Below are 22,665 nucleotides of genomic sequence, written 5' to 3'. Positions count from 1 at the left end.
AGAACTTTCAATGGCACTTTTGGCATTCTTGCTTCTGTCCCTGTGCAGTGAGAAAGAGCCACACTGGGATTTCTCTCTGAGTTTATTATTCTCACAAGGTTTTATATAGCTGCACACATTTGTAACTCTCATCCTGAAAGGCAGCACATTCACATCTGAAGTTAGAAACAAAGAAAGCAAACTATTAAAAATGTGCAGCTAGAAGCTGTTTTATTGTACAAGTATGAATGAACACCTGTAATGTTCAACTGAAGTCCCTTTTCCTAAGAAAAATCAAGAGCCTATATGAACAATTAATATAGTACCACAGGGATCCAAGCATTAAAGAACATACCTACCATCATCAAAGGAAGAAATAAGGTCCCAAAGCAGCTCAGACAAGGAATAACAAAGATTTTTAAGCTGATTAAGGACAGCTCTTCCGGTCACCCCAGAGTACAGAACACAGCAGTAGTATGAATAATAATGAAGAGAGAACTACAGATCTGCTCACTAGCTTAAGTCCTCCATTTGTAGTGGGAAAAAAAAAACAACGCAACAAACACCTCTGAAGAGAGTGGTTTTGTTAGTATTTTGAAAAAAAAACTATTTTAACAGAAAATATCACACACAATACTTTATACATGCAGCATAAAATAAAGTCTTTTTCTCACAGTCATCCAAGCCCTTCCAACCACAGGAAAAAGGGTATCATACTGACGATTCATGTGCCTGTGAGACAAAACCTGATGATAAGCCTTACTTGTTATGACTATCTCAGGCAACAAGTAAACCAAGGTACTTGCACATACTACAGTGTGAGTTGCTCACTGACCAGTGAGGCATTCACCCAGTCTGGCAATGCTGAAGGTCTTCTACCAGTTTGCGTGAACAAGCACAACAAAATGCCTATCACACTGCCATCTAATAAACAACCTCACAGAATTAGACAGAAAAGAGATACTCTCACCACAGCTGTCATCAAATGAGATGGAATGGAAAGTGTAGTGAAGCAAAGAACTAGTATATAGTCTTAACTATGCTGGACTGCTATGTCTGTCAATTTTCATTTTATTTTTCTTTAAGAAGAACAGTACATTGTTCAGAGTACTTACAGTCATAGTCACTTCTTGCAAAATTAAAAAAATTACCAATACTAATTTTTAATAGAAAAACCTAGATCAGGCATGATGGGAATATCTTAATTAATTTAAGCAAGAAAAGATGCTATGTTTTCCTCTCCTCTGCAAACCTTCAGGGTATATCAATACCCAAAATAAGTTACAGCCCAGAAGAGCTATAAAACATTCAGAAATACACCAGTAATGAAAGGGAGAAACACCACCACCCTATCACTCAGGGAAGAAAAGGCAGCTGAGGACAATTTTCTTCAGTCTGTAGCAAAAATGACATGGATAAAGAAGTTTCCACCAGCTCTAGACATGCTTCTGATTTCAGACATTCTCACAGATATGCGAGATGAGTTCTGGAGAATCAAGCACCTCAAATTTCAGAAAAATAAGGACATGTACCCATTCACTTACAGTCACATCAATCCCATAGTGGCTCCTATCCCATTCACTTAACATGGCTAGCCCAAAATTTTAGTAAGATGCAAATCAAACCAGACAGGAAAAACATACACAGTGCTGTACTTTGTGGGATTAATACCCGCTCTGAAAAACCTATGTAAGATTAATAATGATAAACCCACTTCTGTGTTTAGAGATAACCACAAGGGCAATGAAATCATCTCTATACTGAGCAGCTTTCCAGCACAGAATTTAAGTCATCTGAAACAATATCCTGAAATGAGCCCAATGACTGGAAAGGCTTCCTGGACTGTGAATTATCACTTCACTGCCCTCAGAAATGGAGTGGGCAAGTCAATTCCCAGCTATAACTTGAAGGAAAAAAAAACCAAAATGTTACTATTTAGATGGCAAACTCCACACATTTAATGAAGGGCAGTTTTATTGAGACCTGTGGCCATTTCCCCTGGTTTGCTTTCACAGCTGCAGCACTGACAGGAAACTTCAAGTCACTTCTCTTGCCTGAGAAGTTGCAAATAAGCAAATGACAAAACAAGCTGCATTTTGTAATACAAAGTAGAGGTCTTGTAAACTAAGTGAACTGGGCATAGGGGCTTTTGCTCAGCACTAAGCTTCTGAGTAGCTGTAGTGTAATCTAAGCTTCAATATTCATCTGTTTGAAAGTAGTTAGTTGCAACTGTTGCAGTTCAAATATAATCTCAATGTGGCCATTAGAATAAAAATTTCAGTAGATTGCATGCTACCATAATGGAAAAAGAACCACAAAACAGCATCAGTGCATACAGCCTCACGTATATCTATAGTATCTTCAATGAAAGAATTGATGAAGGAACTATAGCAGTGTCACATGGTCTAGAAACTTACTTTTAAGTGTATGCTAGGGTACTCGAATGATAATCTGCTCCTCAGCAACAGACTAAGCCTATCTCCAGAAGCTTGGCACAGCCACCCACCCTCAAGAGCCAAAACTAAATCTGAGCATCTTCCCTCCTCCAACAATTTTCCTTAAACGTAACAGGTGTCACACAAAAAATTACTGTACTACATTTGCTGGTATGTGTTACAAAAGAGGTGTCAGGACATGTTCTAATTGTCCCTTATGCCCTACATGATCTACTGAGCAATTCAAGTAAAATAAATAAATATAACCAAATCAAACCTTAATATTCAACTGAAGACAAAGGATTCAAATATATGACAAAGGAAAAAAAAAAAAAAATCAATTAAAAACCCACTGAAAGTAACTCCCCTTCCAGGCTTGTATGACTACTGTTGGATAGAAAGCCGTATACATCAGTGGTCAAGCACCATGAGAATCAAGAGGTTAAAGGCCCACTCCATAGAAAAACTACCTGATTTTAAATACAAAATTAGGTATTTCAAGAATTAGCATCTCATCAGCTTTTCAGGAACCAAATCAAAATATGTATTTTATTTTCTGACACTTCCAATCTACTTAATAGGAAGCAGCTCCACTTCAGTACTTCCAACTGTACAGTGGAAGGAAAACGGAAACGAACAAAAGTTAAACTGTACAGCATATCAGCCAAGCTCCCCATAACACAGTTCAGGATATTATTATTTTTAAACACCCATTTTAGGGAGGTTATATTGAGGTGAAAATATTTATAGATTGGATAGATCATTACAGATTGGACTGACAGTTAACATGGTACACAGGCACATTTCCTCTGTTTCACCATATTTTTTTCTACTAGTTTTGATATATATCAGACTATGAAGTCACCACAATTATCCCTGACTGCTGCAGCCAAGTCGTTTGATAACTAATGAAGGAAAGGAAATCAACTTTTCCTGCTACTGAACTTTTCACATCCTAAGTTGAAAATTCTGAATTAAAGGCTTGGGAAGATCTGTTCAACGTAAAATGCCGTGTTTCCTTTAGAAGCAAACTGTGTAAGTAACAGCACCCACATACACAAACTACCTTATTCCAGCTTTATGCAATGATTTCATTCCTTCAGACAAGCATCAACAACAAATCATAATTACATGTTTAACAGAAATCCCCTTTTGTTTGCAGGTCCTTCCCAAACACAGCTTTCCTAGGATGAAAGACCTCTTATATGAGGAGTTTGCCACAAATAAGGGGGGAGATCAAGTATTTTGGTATTTCAGGTACAGCCTCCATCTCCAAAAGCCTGCTGTCACAGTTCCAGACAGGGCCTGCTAAGGATGCACTTAACATAAAGATGGCATCTGGTCCTCCCACATATGGTACTACATTCAAACTCTTACTACAAGCAGCACTGCTGAATTAAGACTGTAAAAAAACACTCTCGAAGTCAGGCTCCAGAAGTGAGATAAGACTCTTAGATGTAAGAGAAAAATGAGTGAACGTGGCTGGAAATGAACCAGACCCTGCAATAAACCTGCCACCTTCTCTACATGTGTGCCCGCACAGACTGCCCATGCTGTCTGCCTAGTTCCAAGGTGGGAAGTGGGGAAACACAGTGATCCTTCCCACTTCTCCCATGATTGTAAGACATTCACAGATTATTACTGTGAATTACCCACATACTTGAATGGGCTTTCTGTCAAGCAACACCATTTTTCACTGCTGACAACCAAAAATTAAAATTGCTGTAATCCCTAGATATCAGACATCCATCCCAATTTACCAGTGAAATGAAGAAGTTATTAAACTGCCACTAAAAAAATTAAATTAATCCTGCCTCTAAAGCAAAAGGTGGAGAGGAAAAAGAAAATGACAGACTCAGGTATCTGCCACTAGCCCTCTCTGGAACTTGCTGCTGATGGTCTGAATGAGAGAGACCAGATTAACCCTCGTGCACTGTGTACCTCAGATTACAAAACACATTCTAAAATACTGGGGTTGAGGGGGTAATTTAAAAAATAAAAAAATCACAAAAGTTGTTGGGTTCTTTCTTTTTTGACTGAAGTTTTACAAAATCATCTGACAGATACAAAACTGACAAAATTAAGAGAGCGCATTAAAATGGATTAATTATACAGGTACTTTTGTTGCCAGAAATCTATTTTATATAACACATTTGAATTTAAAATTATAACAAAAAATTTCACATAAGAAAACTTTCATTAGGAAAATACACAGATAAGTACCAGCACTTAGTACACAGGAATGCATCTATAGTACTCGTTATACAGTGTGAGGGAGTTTTGAAAATGCTGTCATACTTTGTTAAGAGAAACATTATGCTACTTCAAAATTACTAAAATATTCCAGGCTTTTTTGACTATCCTATGCAGTAAAGCAAACCTATTAGCAGTAGGTTATAGCTGAACTGGCAAGAATTTGCTAATAGCTTCAGGCTGATTAAGCAACATTCAGTATGCAGTGCCCCCCTGAGCTCGCTACGGCTCTCCCCCATGCAGCTGAATTACAATTCCGTGCTCAGCACTCAGCGGATCAGCTGGAGCCACCAGCCTTCAGAGAATATTCTCATTCAAACTACAAGTATAACAAAATATTGCAGCACTCTCTGACAAGCTATTGGGGAGGAGGAAAATTAAAAAATGCTTTTAAGGACACGTAGGCATTAAAAGTCTCTATGGTGAAGTATACAGCAAGACTCAGCACATAAATCTGTTCTTGAAAGCTGACAGAAAGCAGCCGCTCAACTGCAGAAAACAGGTTGAATGGAAGCTGAACTTTCTGGGAGTCCCAAAGAAAAACATATACTAGGGAAAAAGGCATGCTATTTTTCTACTATGGTCATCAGTAAATCATGCACCAATGTCTGTTGCATTTGTTTGACTATTTAGCTAAAGCAGACTATCACAAACTAGGGACAGTTAAAGCACTACTATTTCTGGGAATAATTTGCCATGAATAAAGCAAGCAGAAAAACAAGTGTATTTAAAACTAATGTATACAAGAATACTTTGCCATCAATTTCTATGCTGTTTCCTAGAGACATTTCCATTGAGCTTCTTTTAAAAGGTGCAGGCATTGTAGGAGCTCCAGGTTGCAGGTCTCACATGGTCTGTAAAGTTACACTGCTGGAAGCTGACCAGCCCACTGCCCAGATAGCTTTCTGCAACACCACTGTCAATAAATAGCTCATTCTGCTTGATGACTGTTAAGACTTTGCTGTTCAGTTACATCTAGTACAACAGCTGTATTAAAAATACTTACTGGAAAAACTGAAAAATTTGAATACCTGAACAGGCTGTAATAATATTACTCAAAATGCTTTTGTCTTCACAAGAGCAGCAATTGAGTATGTAGGGTGATTAACTACATCTTCTAAGTAACACTTACTGGAAGAATTAAGAGCTTGCTTTTTGGATTGCCACTGAAATGGGGGATTAGACAACGGGCAAGCAATCTGGCACCGACAGTACAGCCATCATAAAACCTGCAACAAAGCCTCAAGGTACAAGGAGCCTCACAGCCATCATTCTCTCAGAAAGAATACCGGGTAAGAATTACAGAAAGATATTAAACTGATAAACTCTGCTAAAACCACAGGGGCAAACAGTACATTTTAACACACAGAGTCATCTGTATTGAGCAAAAACTGACATTTTAGACCAGCTTTTGCAAAAGGCAGCACAAAGCTTTTGGCCATGCTGGCGTATCATAACAAAATGAATCTAGTAGCTGGAAGAAGTTACAAATATCAATTAAAAAAAAAAAAAAAAAAGGCACTTGTCCTAAAGCATGCCTTTATTTGAGATGCTTAGTGTAAGAAATTAATATGAAAAAGATCCTGCAGCTTGAAGAGTATTTGGAACAAGAAGCTTAGTTAAAATAAAATTATATGTTAAGCTCTTATTTAACTCACCATTAAAATAGATTATCTAAAATTTAGTTATTTTGACAACAAAACTCATATTAACCTGGCAAGCTTCAAACAGAGTGGTGAACAGATAAGACTTCTCCATCTTTAAAAACCATGAGTGCCTGTAGTGGATTATCCGTTACTCAATCTGCATTCAGATCCAGTATTTTCTCACGTTTACTGTGTAACACTGCATGTAATTAGTGGACTCCATGACAGACAGCAAGATTTTGTATGAGGTGCAAGACAAAGTCACCCTACAACAACTTCGAGCAGAGACTGCAATTTCATTTTGAAAGGAGTCTTTGCTATTTTACAATACTGCATTTCTTTGACATCCTTGCTGTCTCCCAGTATGTTGAAATGGGATATTCACCAGCCTGACTGGAGCAAACAAACCTTAGAGCAAAAAGCAAAAGAGGAAAAAACAAATGCATGGCATTAAAATGAATATATTTGGTTTTTCAATATTTTTTATGGGTTTTGTGCTTGTAAACCCCTTTTACTAGGGGAAAAAAAAAATCTGATTCTGTCACTTAGGAAAATGAAGTTCACAGCTCCACTGGAAAAGTATTCTCAGATCAAATTCTCATTATAAGTTAGGCTCTTAATAGATCCAGAAGCTGTCTATGTATTGTCACCTCCACTATACCGATCTACTCAGCTGTTTAGTTTGTGTGTTAAAGTTTCCAAATAAACCATAAGAATCCCACATATATTAACATCCATCATTTGTATTGGAGGGAGACATGAAGAATTAAGACAAAATGTCACGAATACTTCTAAATTCAGAAGACACTGCCTTTCATGATAACATATGCTCCAGCACACCATCAAAACTTTGAGGTTTTGTTAGGGCTGCTTGAACCCCCTCAAACTCATGTATTTTAATGACTTAAGACAAAGAACATCTACTATTACATTATGCATCATCTTTTTTTTTTCCTGGCAATGAAGGATAAAGGAGAAATCCAAATCTCATGCCAGACAAGATACACACACAGCAGTTTAATTCAAGACTTTGGTTTTAAATTCTGGTTTAAAAAGCATAATAAGATGAACAGTAAACATTAGTGGCTTGCATATTTATACAAGAGTTATTTCAACATTTGAGCAAAGCAGAGATATTGCCTTTAGTAGCTCTTCAAGGCCACACAAAAAAAAAAAAATAAAAAAAAAAACCTGTAAGTAATTATGCCATGGTGCTTCTAAGGTCTTTTTTAATTCTCAACTTTTATCTGAGCTACAATAGGCTGCAATCACTCCAGTTTTAACATCATGATTCCATTTTGCAGAAGCGTACCAAATACTAGGATGAATGCTTTTAGAAACAGACCCAACCCCCCCATGACTAATTTAAAAGTGATCTTAAAAAAAAAAATTCACTTATTTTTTTTTAATGCTAAAAGTATACAACTGTACTGTTAACAACAACCTTAAAACCACAGAAATACTCAACAATAGGCTACATATACTGCTTCCAGCAGAACTAAGCAAAGCAATAAAATTCTCCTGGGAATCTCAAACAGGTTGCATCTTTCCCCTCCCTCCTCCCCTCCCCCAACTAAAAATAGATATATTTGTCCTCTGACTGTATTTCTAGCCTGTTTCTCTCTACTTGGAGACAGTTCGTTGGCACTCAGTTTCAGGGCAGAAAGCACGAAACACTCAACCATGCATTTCTGCACCCTTTCTTCCCATTTATTTTCCTTACACTAGCAAGAATTGCTTTCATTTTTAAGAACAACTACTTCTGCAACTCAGTATCCAGAATTAATAGTTCTACTTCTGTCGCTTAATGTGTTTTAACGTTAAAACAGATGTTAAAATAAAGTAACTTTGTAACTATCACTTTACTTCAATAAAAATTGACATTAAACAAGTCTGGGGTTTTTCAGATGACTTAAGACAAAAGCCAGGTTAAGGTTTTACATACAGGTGGAAGGGATATAAATACATAATTGAGCACAAGCACATACCCAAGTTCTGCTCAAACAATGGTTACTATAGGAACTTTGGAGCAGGAAAAGACAAAAAAAGGGTGAATAGTTTTTATACATACTATTAACAAAAAGTAAACAAGCTTAAAGGAAAATTTGCACCTTGGTGCATCACAACCCACAACTTGCTGTAGGAACAAGTCATCTCAAACTTGGAAAAAGAAAGAACCGAGAGAGGTCTTTCCTTGTGAGAGCAGCATGGAAGTACAAGCGAAAAATCTCTTAAAATTTTACTGCCCCCACCCTAAACGTCCTCCCTTCTCAGGCAGTCACATGAAGAACATAACCCTTCACGCTGGCAAAGGCAAGAGGAAGGAAAGCAAGCAAAGCTGAAGGCTGTAGCTTGCTACTGTGAAGGCTGCTGTGGATAGCAGATTAGGATCTCCCACAGGCACTAGCACAAGCAAGAAGCTGAGCTCCACGAGTGAATGAGCAATGAGTGAAGGGTCTGAAGGACTAGGAGGGCCACACTGCGTCTTCTCTAAGAGCTCTGGCTCCAGCACCCAACCTAAAGCAAGGCAGCCACAGAGCCCAGCTGTGAAACCATGCCTGGGAGGAAGCAATTAAATCCTCTGGCATAGCTTATGGGCATGAGCACTACGGAGTAACACACATCATGGTATGGAAAGTTCAGGGCCTTGGGGTAGCATGAAGATGCTATTAGAAGTTCGAATACAGCACCTGGGAGGGAGAATAAGGAAAAAGCCACAGCCAGGATAAAGGGACTTGTTTGGAGGATTTAGCACCAAAAACAAATTAAAAACACACACAAACAACAACACACCACCCACACAATAAACCCACTGGATGATCTTTAAGGTCCCTTTCAAACTCAAACCATTCTATGATGTGCATAGCATCAAGCATGTTGACAGACCACAAGCAGGCAGGAAAGCAACTTTATCCATTTTCAACAGGAAAAGCAGTCAAACCAAAGTCGCTCAAGAACCTCAGTGTTACAACACTGTACCACAGGGTAAAATTTCTTCTAAATACTTAAAGAACAAACAATGATTATGTGCAACATGATACAAAGCTTCGTTGTAGCATGAATCATTTCTAAACAATATCCTGGCAATCTGGTAAACTGTCTAGAAAGTAAATGTGTATGCAACACTACTAGAGTAGTTAACAACCAGTTGAGAGTCCAGAAAGTTTGCTAACAGCATTTTTGTTTTTTATCAGACATAATATTACAATATTTCTTTACATCAGCAAATTTGTTGCACAAGTCCCATCACATGATTAGCACTAAATAGGCAAGTGTGTCCTTCAATCCATCAGATTTGCAGACTTTGCACTAGACTATTTATGACTACTCAAGTTGCAATAAAGGAGTATATACTGGCTGTTGACATGCTTCACCCCAAAACCACTTAAGACAACACCACTCCATCTCAGTGCTGTACTGACAATAAATTTGTCAAGCCAGGTGGCAACTAGAGCAAAATGATTCAACTGAATGATAATCCACAAAGGCATAAGAAAGATGGCAAGTGCATATGCTAGATAGAGCCAGAAAACAGACACAGAACTCTGCTCTTCAGCACTGCATCTAAACAGAACACAGGGAAGTTACTCAATTTAACTGGATGAATCAAAGATTATCCAGAAACCCCAAGCAAAGCATTAAAAAAAAAGGAAACAATTAACACTATGTTAATTAAATTCAGAACTTCATATGTAACTTGAGATTTAAAATAGGAGCCAGTAAGTTCTAATTATTAATTTGATTACAAATAGAACATGAAGCCATATAATGCAACATTAAAACCTAACATAGGCAATAAGCTCAATTCATTCAGACAGCTCAACTTTTATTTTTCATTTACAAAACTTCTGGAAGACAGAGAACTAGAATTAACTAAAATATATACTCCAAACACCTATGCCAGTCTTCAGAGTATCACTGTACAGGAGCTCGAAGTCTCTGTCGAAAGACTTTATAAAAGAAAAGGCAGGAGAAGCAGATAAAAACTAGGGGAGGAATTAAGGTTGCTTTACTTCTCAACAATCTCTCAGCCATTTCAGCATCAATAATTACAACAGTAACTTAAAAATCAGGAGTCTTCTGCATACAGTACTAAATGTGCACCCACTAGCATGTAAGGTTTGTGCAAAGCCTTCACACAGGAATTGTTCCATGTCTCTGCTCATACTTTTCATCTCTTCTATGCTATTTTGAGCACTATTACCTCCTTTTCAAGATGAGAGGCCAGCAACTGCATGATACTTAAAAATACAGGCTTGGAGTTCTGCATTTTTGTTTTGCTCCATTTCCTACTAATATCCTCTATTCTTGATTGCTTCTCTGCATTAACCTAGCACTTTCATAAAACAATCAAAAGTTACTTTCTATCCCGAGAACTAGCTCAGAAGCTATATTGATAAATTAAAAATTGATAAATGTAATCTAACGTTATATTGCCCAATTACTCACCATCACAAAAGTCTTTTGAATATCACCAATTCTTATTATCTTGAGAGATTGTTTTGTCCAAAAATTACTGGCCTTCAGTATTGGAACAAACCCCCACATAAGGGCATTTCTCTCGGGTTTTTAAATCAAACGTACCTGGTGAGGCACGTCAGAGAAATATCAGCTGTTTGGGTGCCAGATACACATAGATTTTGCTTTCATTTTTTAAGAACAAATGTCTACTATTCCAGAGAGAGCTGCCTAAAAAAAAGAAAGTGTTCTGCATTTTATTCTACCGAGTCATACGTTCCCTACTGTTTTGTCACACTGCTGTGAAACAAATGATACTTTCTTTAGAATTCTACAAAAGAACAGCGCATTTATTCCATAGGCAAGCACTGCAGTGTTAAACAACTGCCTAGATAGTAACTAAGTAAAGACATACCAAATGCAATTGTTTATATGAAGAGCTATGTGCAAGAACAAGATATGACCAAATATTCTCAAATTTATTATTACAAAGCAATTTAAGTTTGTTCTATGTCTGGAGGTTCTAGCCTTAAAACCAACAAAAGCACTGCCAACAGAGAACAAGCAAGCCCCCAGTATCTCCAGCTGCTTTCAGTTTAGGCAGCAGTCAGACAAAACACCCATTCCTTTTCCAACGGTGGCTCTTCTATTTAAGCATTCACTCCACCATCCCTAAAGATTCTGCTAAAGGTGGTATTTTATACTACTTCAGAAGAAAAGGCAGGTGGAACAGCAGACCCCAAAAATCATAATTCCTATTAGAAATTATACTTTTATAGATAAAAAAAAACCAAAACATTCCATATTATGACTGTTATTCCTTAAGCACTAAGCTTGGGCTTTGCTTGAGCTAGTAAGAGGTTCTACCAGGATGAAAGACACAGGTTTGTTGGGCAAATGAATGAAAAGGGAAGAAGAAAAAAAAAATACTAAAAAAATAAAAAAAAGGCATGAAATTTCTTATAATAGAAGCAATGATGTAAAAGCCATTTATTTTAGAAGTTTTATGTTTGACCAGCAAGGCAGCCTAACACTAATGATTTGCCACCAGTCCTTCACCTAAGTGACAGTGTCAAGAGCACCAAGACCTCCACAAGATATGCTCTCACATATTCTACAGAAACACAAAGTAAAAAGAGTTTACTCAGTTAAGGTTACGGCAATCCCACAGAAACTGCAGAGGTAAGGCAGAAAGATCTCTTTGCAAGATCTCTACTCCTCAGCTAATCAAAGCAAAACAGCCATCCTAGCGATAATCCCCTTTAGTGCTTCACAGTTTATGCAATAGTGAATTACTAAAGAGGATGAAAGAGAGAACAATCTTTGCAAATAGGTCACTGTGTATATTTATAATGATTAAAACTAGCCTGCTGTTAAAAGTAATTTTTCATAAGCATAAATAGTAACATTAAAACAGTGCATGTATTTTATTCTTAAACACATTCCATGTCTACAATGACAGAAGTTACACTCACCAGAAGTTATTTCATATACGTGAAATACATTACCATTGCTGAAAGCTGATTTCAATTTCCGTCTCTAACAACTTCATTCCAAAGCACCATATTCGTAAAGGCGACACCTAACCATTCTTGATGTGATCTTTGAACTAACCCAACTCTTCCCCCATCTGCACACCTTCTTTCTCAAAACTCATTAGTAGATTTTACCTGCAAACACTGCACAAAGCTCCTTTTCAAGACTTTTAATGTCTTCCACTTTTGCTTCAACTTTTCTTTCCTGTTCAGGTAATTCTTACGCTGAGCTGCGCACTCTTGAACATTCAATTCCAATTCTACATGGAGTTACTGTCTCCACCAGAGACTGAAATTCAGTTAAATTGGAGCTTGTTTCCTCTCAAGCCCTACTTCCTCTAATTACCTCCAACCTTCCCACAGTTCAAGTCCATAAACTGTCACCTGATTCTTACAATGCCTTATGCACAAGAGTTGCACCCAGTAGTTGGAATATTTTTGCGTAAAATGTCAACAATACTCATTATCCAGTCCTGACCTTTCCCTTGACCAGATCATTTGTTTACATCTTCACTAGCAAATTCTTCATCTCACACTGTCACATCTTTCCTTTCATATAATATTTCAGCTGCTAAAAAAATTCTTCCTTTATGCAGCACTTTGGAAGCTCTGGATCTTCCAGTATTTCCACGGACAGTGACCCCAAGCTAGAGACTGTACAGCTGCAGAACCTGCATTTCATTACTGGAAAGGAGAAGGAAGATAATCTTCAGAGAATAAATAATGTAACCTCCTCGTAGAAGAACCTCATCACAGAAACACTTCATCTCATATATTTCTATTCAGGATACCAAAAATACACTGAAGGTTGGGCTAAAGCTGAATACTAGCAGCTCTAAACCCCCCTCCCCAAAGCCACATACACAAAGACATTATTATTAAGGTTATCCTAGCTTCTAATCTTACAAATTTAAGGGAAAACACCTGTAGCTTAGAGTTTATTATAATGCAGAGTGCATAAACTGATCTCCACAGCAGGCAGGGGAGGGAGAACCACAGTCAGCCTTGTGAAGTGAAATCCTGTTTATGCGTGAAAGCCAGGAACTTGATGTTCTCACTACAGACTAAGAGCAATAAAAACAGCTTTCTGAGCCATTAATTTCTGCACAGCTGATTTCTACTAAACAATGCTCATTATTGAAAGAATTCTAAAAAACCCACAAGGCTGTTCCAGTGAGAAGGCTAGCACTACAAATATCTCGACTGAGCTAACGGTGACATCAGTGCTACTACAACCCTAATCCCTATGGTTACTAAATGTCAAACATTTTCATTGTATTTAAAAAGCCTGTGATTGCACACGATGGCATTAAGTTACTTCACAGTTTTAAAATCACAGTGAGCGCCCGCACTCTTGTCACCCAAGACCACAATAATGGCAAATTATTCAGTGACATCAGTCAAACTGCCATGCTTTTTCCACAGCCGAAATGTAGAATTTTTAGGATCTGAAATTTTTAAGCACTGTGAAAACTCCCATCTTCAGACCTTCCATAACCCAGGGAAGCCTACAGATATGTGCATGGCTGCCCCACACAAACACAACCTTATTTGTGAACTGCAGCACTGAGTCAAATATGTTTGTGAGGGTGAGAGGAAAGAGAAAGGTGAAAAGAGTAAATGTCACTGTGACAGCAGTCACAAAATCTATTTCTTACTGTTTGACAAAAGACACCCATGTAACATTAATTTCATCTACTTTACAGAAGGAGATGCATTGACCTATAGTGAACACAACAGAAGGAACCATCTTAACATACAATATAAACTCTAGTGTGGTGAACTGTTTAAAGTAGGATACATTCTAAACATTTCTTAGTATTTTCATGATTTGTGTGGCAATTGATTAGTATGGCATAGATGGGCTACTACACGTGCTACTAAAAAAAACACCTAATAATGATTTTATTGTTCCAAGTGGCTCATATCTACTACAGTGAGATAGACACTACTGTACAGAAGGTGCAAGAAAATTGATCAATCTTCATACAGCATAAGAAATAAATTATAAAAATAAATTAAGTAATCCTATTTATTCCTTATTATTTGGGAGGGTTGTTAGAATTGACATAAAAATACAAATATTAGACACACGAGCGAGTCAGTGTTCAACACTGTCCCACACGACATCCTTGTCTCTAAATAGGAGAGACATCAATTTGATAGGTGGACCACTCAGTGGATAAAGAACTGGCTGGATGGCCGCATGCAAAGAGTTGTGGTCAGCAGCTCAATGTCCAGCTGGAGACCAGTAACGAGTGGTGTCCCTCAGGGATCAGTGTTGGGACCAGTCTTGTTCAACATCTTTGTCAATGACATGGACAGTGGGATTGAGCTGTGACCAAGGTGTGTGGTTCAGTTGATACGCTGGAGGGAAGGAACCCCTCCAGTGGAACCTTGACACGCTTGTGAGGTGCGCTGATGCCAACCAACCTCATGAAGTTTAACCATGCCAAGTGCAAGGTCCTACACCTGGGTCAGAGCAATCCCAGGCACAGCTACAGGTTGGGCAGAGAAGAGATTCAGAGCAGCCCTGCAGAGAAGGACTTGGGGCTGTTGGTCGATGAGAAAATGAACATGAGCTGGCTTCAGTGTGCACTCGCAGCCCAGAAAGCCAACCGTATCCTGGGCTGCATCAAAAGGAGTGTGACCAGCAGGTCGAAGGAGGTGATCCTGTCCCTCTACTCTGTTCTCGTGAGACCTCACTTGGGAATATTGTGTACAGTTCTGGTGCCCTCAACATAAAAAAGACATGGAACTGTTGGAAAAGTCCAGAGGAGGGCCACGAGGATGATCAGGGGACTGGAGCACCTCCCATATGAAGACAGGCTGAGAAAGTTGGGTCTGTTCAGCCTGGAGAAGAGAAGGCTGCATGGAGACCTCATAGCAGCCTTCCAGGATCTGAAGGGGGCCTACAAGGATGCTGGGAATGGACTCTTCATTAGGGACTGTAGTGACAGGACAAGGGGTAACGGGTTCAAACTCAAACAGGGGAAGTTTAGATTGGATATAAGGAAGAAATTCTTTACTGTTAGGGTGGTGAGACACTGGAATGTGCTGCCCAGGGAAGTTGTGAATGCTCCATCGCTGGCACTGTTCAAGGCTGGGTTGGAAGGAGCCTTGGGTGGCATGGTTTAGTGTGAGGTGTCCCTGTCCATGGCAGGGGGGTTAGAACTAGATGATCTCAAGGTCCTTTCCAACTCTAACTATTCTATGATTCTATTCTATGATTCTATGAAGTCCTATAGCAAAAGAACCTCTGAATTTCCAGAATAAGGCCAAGAGTAGAGCAGAATATTGAAAAAACTACTGATTCTGAATATTTCAATAAAAATATATGAGCTCATACAGTTCAAGACTATATAAATCACCCAATCAATACTGTATCTTTAAGATCTTCCCACACTCATTAACTAAGCAGCTTTTTCTTAATTGTGCCTTATAAACAAAGTACTGATTCACAGGTCTGCATGATAAGTTTTATTTCTATAGTTAGCATCAACTTTTATTTGAATAGCGCACTTGAGTGAGTGCCTTTGACACTCTGAATATATGCTGACAAGGGGGATTTTACTTTAAGGATCAGTTTGTACCCAAGCAACAACAGTTTCACATTACAGAGTAAAAATGTTCAAGCCTAGGGAGCTTTTAACCTTAGAATTTAACTAATTTAGTATCTCCCTAGACAAAGATGGCGAGTGGGGGTGTCTCAGTGGGGGACATTATCTGTATACAGACATACAATATTATTATGTGTATGTACCCATACATTGCTGGTTCAAGAACCAACCTGGATTACAATAGACTAATTACCAGAAATGACCTGATTATCTAAAGCAGAGTGCTAATCTTTCATTGGGGGTGGGGGAGGCCTGTAAAAGAATAAGAAAAAAAATTAAAGCAGTGAGAGAAATCGCCTTACTAAGGAAAAAGGCCATCAATGCTCAGTTTGAGCCTAAAGTGGGAGTACATCATTCCTGAGATTTTTTCATATTAATTAACAAACTCACATGTTTTGAGTTATAATCCAGAGTAAAATCATGAGAAGCAGCACTGGCAAGGCTGACTGATTATAAGAAGAGTTCATACATAAAATACTCAAGCCAGAAATTAAACTCCATAGAAATCTTAAGTACCATTTTTAAACTATTAAACCCACTAATGCATCAATTTACAACTCTCAAGCTATCTACACACATACGTAGGAAAAACTGACAATAACTAGCACTATTATCTCAACAAGCAGAATGTGAGGAGTTACAGAAGTAGGCTCCCTTCCTCTGGAAAAAAAAAATGTAACCCAAATTCAGTGCCATCTCAAAACAATCTTAATAAAGAACGAACAAAAGTATTTCTGTAACATTCAATCATGGGATAACATAAATGGAATTAATCCCCAAGCAAAGTATTTCTGCAAGAAATAGAGTTATGAACATCAACTATTTAGACTTTTATAACCAGTTCATGCTGATAAGACATTTTTACTTAAACAAGCCGATTTTATTAGGAATAATTCTGAAAACAGTAGCAAGTAATTATGGCAATAAGGACACAAAAGGGGGAGGAAAACAAAAAAACACACACACACAAATTTACAGGGACTATTTTGTTTTTTTTTAGCTTACCTGCACTTGTTCTGTGGAGCTACTACTGAGTTCATCTCCAGACTCTGAATCTTGGTGAATTTTTTCTGAGCCTTCTCCTGCTGAATCACAAGATTGTTCATGCAAAAAGCTGGTCTTCTCTATTTCCAAAAACTCTGGACACGGGAAATGACCCATGGAGATGGTTCTAAACTGATTAGAAACCTTGGGAGATTGCAACTCATTGTTAGGTTTTCCATTGTTTTGGGTAAGGTCCAGACTCAAACCAAGAGTTTGACTATTGTTTGGTCCCAGGTTTTGATTGGCATCTCGAACTAAGCAAGACACTTGAACCGGAGAAGATTTTCCAAAACTAGAAAGCTCTGGTGACTTATTCACGTTTTCTGTTGATCTCTGTAATCCATGTGTCAACTTCAAAGCATTATTTGGCAGAATGCTTGCCTGTTTAACTGGTGGCATCAGCGCTTTCCGTGGTATTTCCTTCACGTACTGCGCTGGCACATAAAAGGGTTTGGAATTTTCATCTCTTTTGACTTGCCACCAATCATCATTAGTCTTTTTCACCAAGATGTATTTCTCCCCTTGCTTAATCACAATTTTCTTGTCCTTGGCCTCATATTCATAGTCGTACTCCACTTCAATGTACAACTGTCCTGGAAGGATCTTCCCACCTTTATCAGCCATTTCTATTTGAAAAGATTTCACCTTCTCAGGCAAAAGGTAAGCCACATTCTGTTCCAGAAGCGTTATTTTGCTGTTAACAATCAGAGCTGTAAGAGAAAAAATACATACATATATATGTAATGAAGTAATCGTTTAAGAGCCCTTTAGAGGAAAATAATTTTAAAAAATAAACTTGTAACCTTGCCTATTCAATTTACACCAACATCAGACTAATTAATCAACGGAAATTGCAAGACTTTTCAGATACTTTTCTCGTCAATGAAACAGAAAGTCAGTAGAACAATTCAGTCACTGATTTAACCCTCCTTTTCACACATTTTTCCTGCTATCCAGTGGCTCATTAAGCCTGTTTCTGCTACTAAATAACGTCAATTGATCATCAGGGGCCTGGGGGGAGGGGGTGACTAGTCTGAGTCTATCTCCTACTTATCCACAGGCTTAATTTCCTCAGGGAACCGTGTTACTACTTTGGTTTTAATCAAAATATTCACAAGAAGAATATTATTATTTACTTATTTTGATTCTTCTTTCAGTTAGAGTCCCTTCAGAGTCCTCAGAATTCCATACAAAATCCTTTAAATCTTCCTCCAATGCTACACCACAATAATCAGGTTTAGCACAGCCTGACAGTCTTTGGCCCAGGTGCACGTGCTGCACACCTTACAGAGCCTCCTAACCTTCACCAAGCCAGAGAAGGAGCTGACTAGGGAGGTACCTGATGCACGCTGTCAGAGGCTGCAGATCACGTTGCCTCTGCACCTAGCTATTGTCCCAAAACAGGTGGTATAGTAACTTTCTGATTTATTTCTTTAAATTGCTAGTATAACTACAACATAGAATTTTATCTATAACCACAGTAGCATGAGATAAAAGCACTCAATGCTTCCAAGATACTTCGGTTTCAACGATTTAAATTCTGCATATTTACTTTGCTCTTAAATGAGCTTTTTGGGCTATTTACCTTACAGAAAACCTGAATTAACCAAGACTTTAAGGGCTACAACAGAAAACACAAAAAAAAAAAAAAAAAAAAAAAGAAACAGGACTATGAATCAAAACCAAAAGTGATTAATAAATAATACATTAACGTTTTGAAATATAATTTTAGCATTTTATAATCCAGACAACCACCACTGTATCTGCACCTGTGAACTACAAGTTCTCTCTAACCATACAGCATCAATGTCACAATTCACGAGTGCATAAGCATCAGTCTTGCCAACTTGCACTAAACACAACACAGTACATTATCATGAAAGATATGATTTCTTGATTTTGAAAAAGCATGCAAGGGAAAAGTCTCTAGCATTCAAACAGAACCTGGGAGAATTCAAGTAAAATGCTGTCACATTTAATCTTATAAAGATCAACAAATTAATTTTTTTTTTAATGCATGTTTCATGAATGAGAAAAAATATGTAGGAACTTGCAGCTCTGCAAGTTAAGACTTTGTGATGAGATCTGTAGCATTTACCCTGCCACAGAGTGGAACTAATGCAATTCCATGCAGGTACACACATGCAAGTGAACTCAGCTACCCTCAACAAGGCTATGGACAGAAACCACAACAAAAAAGGACTTCTGGGGAGAGCTGAAGCAGAAAGCCTAACAGTTTTTCAATTTTTCCTTCACTATTTCTGCTATTTGGTTTGAGTCTTATAAAAAAATGCATTTCCCACATAACATTTCCCACATAGAAAAAGAAGCTAAAAAGCTCAAGTATGATGCCAAGACAGAAGTCCTCATCTTAAAACTGCGTCTCTCTCCCACAGTCTTATCTTCTTTTCCTTCCAAGAAGCATTTCCTACAGGTAACTTGAAAGCTACCCTCATTTACAAGACTCTAAATGCAATCACAAGGTCAGACTTACAATTTTATCAAGGACTTGTCAGGAGGAATGATGATACCACATTCAGCAAAGCTGACAGTAGGAAGACAAAGCAGCAGAAATGAATTCTGGTGCTCCTTTCTGGTGTTTACTCTCTCTACCATAAAATGGCACATCAAAATTCACAGCATTATAGTCTATTTACAGCCACAGTAGAAAACAACTTGCTTGACTACTGTTCTACATAAATAGATATTTTAAGCACAGCCCTGCAGTTGTTTAGCAATTGTCACAGAAGGTAAACATGAACAAATGGCAGCTATTCCCACTCTCTTCCTAGTTCTGGAACCTCTGCCATGTGAATGTTATTTTTTTCCTTGTTACTAAACCTGACTCCTTCCAACATGTCTTCAAAAGCTGCTACCAGCCCCTTTCATAGCTTCAAGGTCATATACAGGAAAAATGTGAGCATTTCTGAGTTTCAGTATACCTCTAAGGTTTGCTACCTTGGAAGCTGAAATGTAGGACGAGGACCCATTTACACTCTTTTTTTCCTTCTCCTATACAGAAACCAAAAAGAGAACAAAAGCCTGTGGTTTTCCACAGGGATACCAAGTGTTTAAAAGCTTGATTTTTTCATTTCTCTTTTGCCAATTCCATATAACTATTTATTGAGAATGCATGTTTAACATAGCTTCAAGACGGATTCTGTAAATTGCATTTTATGCTTTAAAAAAACCTACGGAATTTTGATAAATACAAGTCAAATAAAATACAGTAGCTACAAAAATGCCTCTATCCACTTTTGCAACCTCATATCTTTCCAAAACAAAACGAAAGAATGAAACAACAAAAATAAGCTGCATGATTTTTGTTCTTTCATCCAAGCTGCAAAATTATCAAGTCAATAGCAAACATTTGGTAATGTTGAGCATACGATCAAAAAGAGACAGGCTGGGTTCTGTATTTGGCCTGAACACTATAACAGTTTTACAAACAGATCACATCATCAGGACCAAGCAAGGCTCTAATTCTCTGCCTCAGCAGAGAGAAGCAAGAGATACCTATGGTATAGGTGGGGAACCTTTCTCAGCAAGTCAACATTAACCCCACAGGTCTGCAAACAGCTACCACTGCCTTGATTCTACAGATCCAAACCCATTAAGTTTTAGTTGGCTTGAATTCTTTTAATTCAGCCATTGTGCCACAGAAGGTAGACTGCCTGTACCCTAAGCACAGCCCATGGGACAGCTAATTGTGATGTCCTCCAGCAGCACATCACCGCCTGGCAGCACTCACCTGAACTGCACAGCCATGTGCTGAACTGACCCTGAAATGGTCTTCCAGAAGCACGTCCCTAGCACATACAAGCATCGAATCACAAGTATGGCCAAAGGTGATACAGAATCACAGAGTAGTTAGGGCTGGAAAGGATCTTCTAGTTCCAGCCCCCTGCCATGGCCACCTTTCTCTAGACCAGGTTGCTCAAAGCCCTGTCCAACCTGGCCTTCAACACTGCCAGGGATGGGGCAGCCACAGCTTCTCTGGGCAACCTGTGCCAGTGTCTCACCATCCTCATAGTAAAATATTTCTTCCTAATATCTAATCTAACACATACATGCCATATTAGATAAAATCACCCCTAGCTTCAACTTCAACATTATCCTAGAACTCAAGACCAGAAATAAATATCAGGAGGCACACAATAGGTGCTTGGTATCTATGTTTTGAAACTATCAGAAACGTTTTTTTCTTCTGATCTAGAACCAGGTAATTGAGACTTGAGATGTACTAAAAAGACATTTTGCTATTTCTTTTATTTTCCTCTCGGAAAAATCCTTACCATGGCTATAAAATTGTTACTTTTTTTATAATACAAACAGATGATAAGCTATTAAAAATGCCACCAAGGGCATTAACCAATTGCCTTAAAATTCTTCATGTGACCTTGTTCACGTTGTCCTACAAAGCGGCAGCAGTTGACTTGTGTAATCTTTTTCCATTTTCAGCATCAAACTTCACCCACCACTGAAATGAACCCTTCCGCAGTGCTGATACAGAAATAAACTCTATTACTGAAGCTAAATGAGGATAAATTCTTAACAGTTCAGGCCAGATGAGACACCCTGACTGCAGCTCACTGCATTTTGTGATTCTGCTTCTCCCTGGGCAGTTTTTTAGGGGTTCAAGCTGCACTGCATGACCACTAATTGAGAGTGGTCCCACCATAACCTTGCCAAAATTCGACTCTGTTCCTACCTTCCTTCATGAGGAGCACCCCTCTTTATTCAGCACAACTAAGTTCTCAGCTAATACTTTCACACAGACAACCAGGCCTCACCGCTGTCTGCAAATCATGCATCTAAAGCGTGCAAAAGTTGTGTAAAAATAGATGCAAAGATGCAAATGCAAACAATAGAGACAAAGCGCAACGTCTCAGCTTAATACTTTACTGCTTCCTCAGAGATTACTAACACGGGTTAGAAATCGAGCACCAGTTCCAAATAAACTGGCTTCCCCCGGATCACACGTCCTTTAAAAACTAAAGGCATAATAAGTAACCATTTAATAATTGCCTATGACTCAGAGCACTGAACAAGCTATGCCTTTCAAACAGCTGTCGGGACAACTTCTCCAGCCACCGCCGCAGCTCCCGCACCTTGCCGAGCCCCCGGGACATCACCAGCCCACCTGCTCCCCGCTGCGGGCTTCTATCGAGTCCCGGGCTCCACGGAGGGCAGCAAACCCGTGCCACCCACCGCAGCCAAACCTCCCCACGATAACCCACGGTTGCCCCCCACACCGGTCACAGGGGCCGCCCGTGGAAGGCCGCGCCTCCCCCCTTTGTTCCCCACCGGCCCCACAGGTGAGCGGCGCTGCGCACACACGGCAGGTCGGGCGGCGCGGCCCGGCCCGGCCCCGGCAGCGCCCAGGTGCAGACCTGCCTCCCGGCGCCGCCGCCAACCCGGCGCTCCCGGCGGCGACTGCGGAGCGAAACCGCCGCGGGGGGCACCGCGGGGCGGCACCGCCCAGACCCCCACCGGAGGCGCGGCGCGAGGGACGATCCCCGGGAGAGGGCGGGCGGGCGGTGCTGGGGGGGGGGGCAGGGCCCCTGGGAGCCGGCGAGGTCGTGCCCTCCGCAGAGACTCCCTGCGCTGCGCTGCCCGATTGTCCCAGCGCCGCCGCCGCCGCCACGCTCCCCCGCGGCCGCCGACCTCCTCCTCCCCGCCGCGGCTCCAAGAG

General features: G+C 39.4%; 1 protein-coding gene across 13 annotated transcripts in view; it reads right to left on the bottom strand.

Moving 5' to 3' along the window:
* ARHGAP12 (Rho GTPase activating protein 12) overlaps window positions 1-17,714 on the bottom strand; it is a 72,162-nt gene extending 54,448 nt beyond the window's left edge. For 5 of the 13 annotated variants that reach the window (XM_061468147.1, XM_061468151.1, XM_061468154.1 and 2 more), the window contains exon 1: window positions 16,932-17,713. In XM_061468147.1, the coding sequence (XP_061324131.1) occupies window positions 16,932-17,594 (663 nt within the window). In that variant the 5' untranslated portion in view covers window positions 17,595-17,713. Of the gene's footprint in view, window positions 1-16,931 lie in introns of all 13 variants that reach the window. The other 8 variants (XM_061468146.1, XM_061468148.1, XM_061468150.1 and 5 more) reach the window with 3 other exon arrangements.
* Window positions 17,715-22,665: the final 4,951 nt, after the last annotated feature.

The sequence above is a fragment of the Pezoporus flaviventris genome, unplaced genomic scaffold, assembly GCF_033815535.1.
Source record: "Pezoporus flaviventris isolate CSIRO_AGI_PZ_B2104156 unplaced genomic scaffold, CSIRO_AGI_Pfla_v1 ptg000047l, whole genome shotgun sequence".
NCBI classification, from domain to species: Eukaryota; Metazoa; Chordata; class Aves; order Psittaciformes; family Psittacidae; genus Pezoporus; species Pezoporus flaviventris.
Note: the sequence above shows the minus strand (reverse complement) of the source record. Positions and strands in the feature narration are given on the sequence as shown.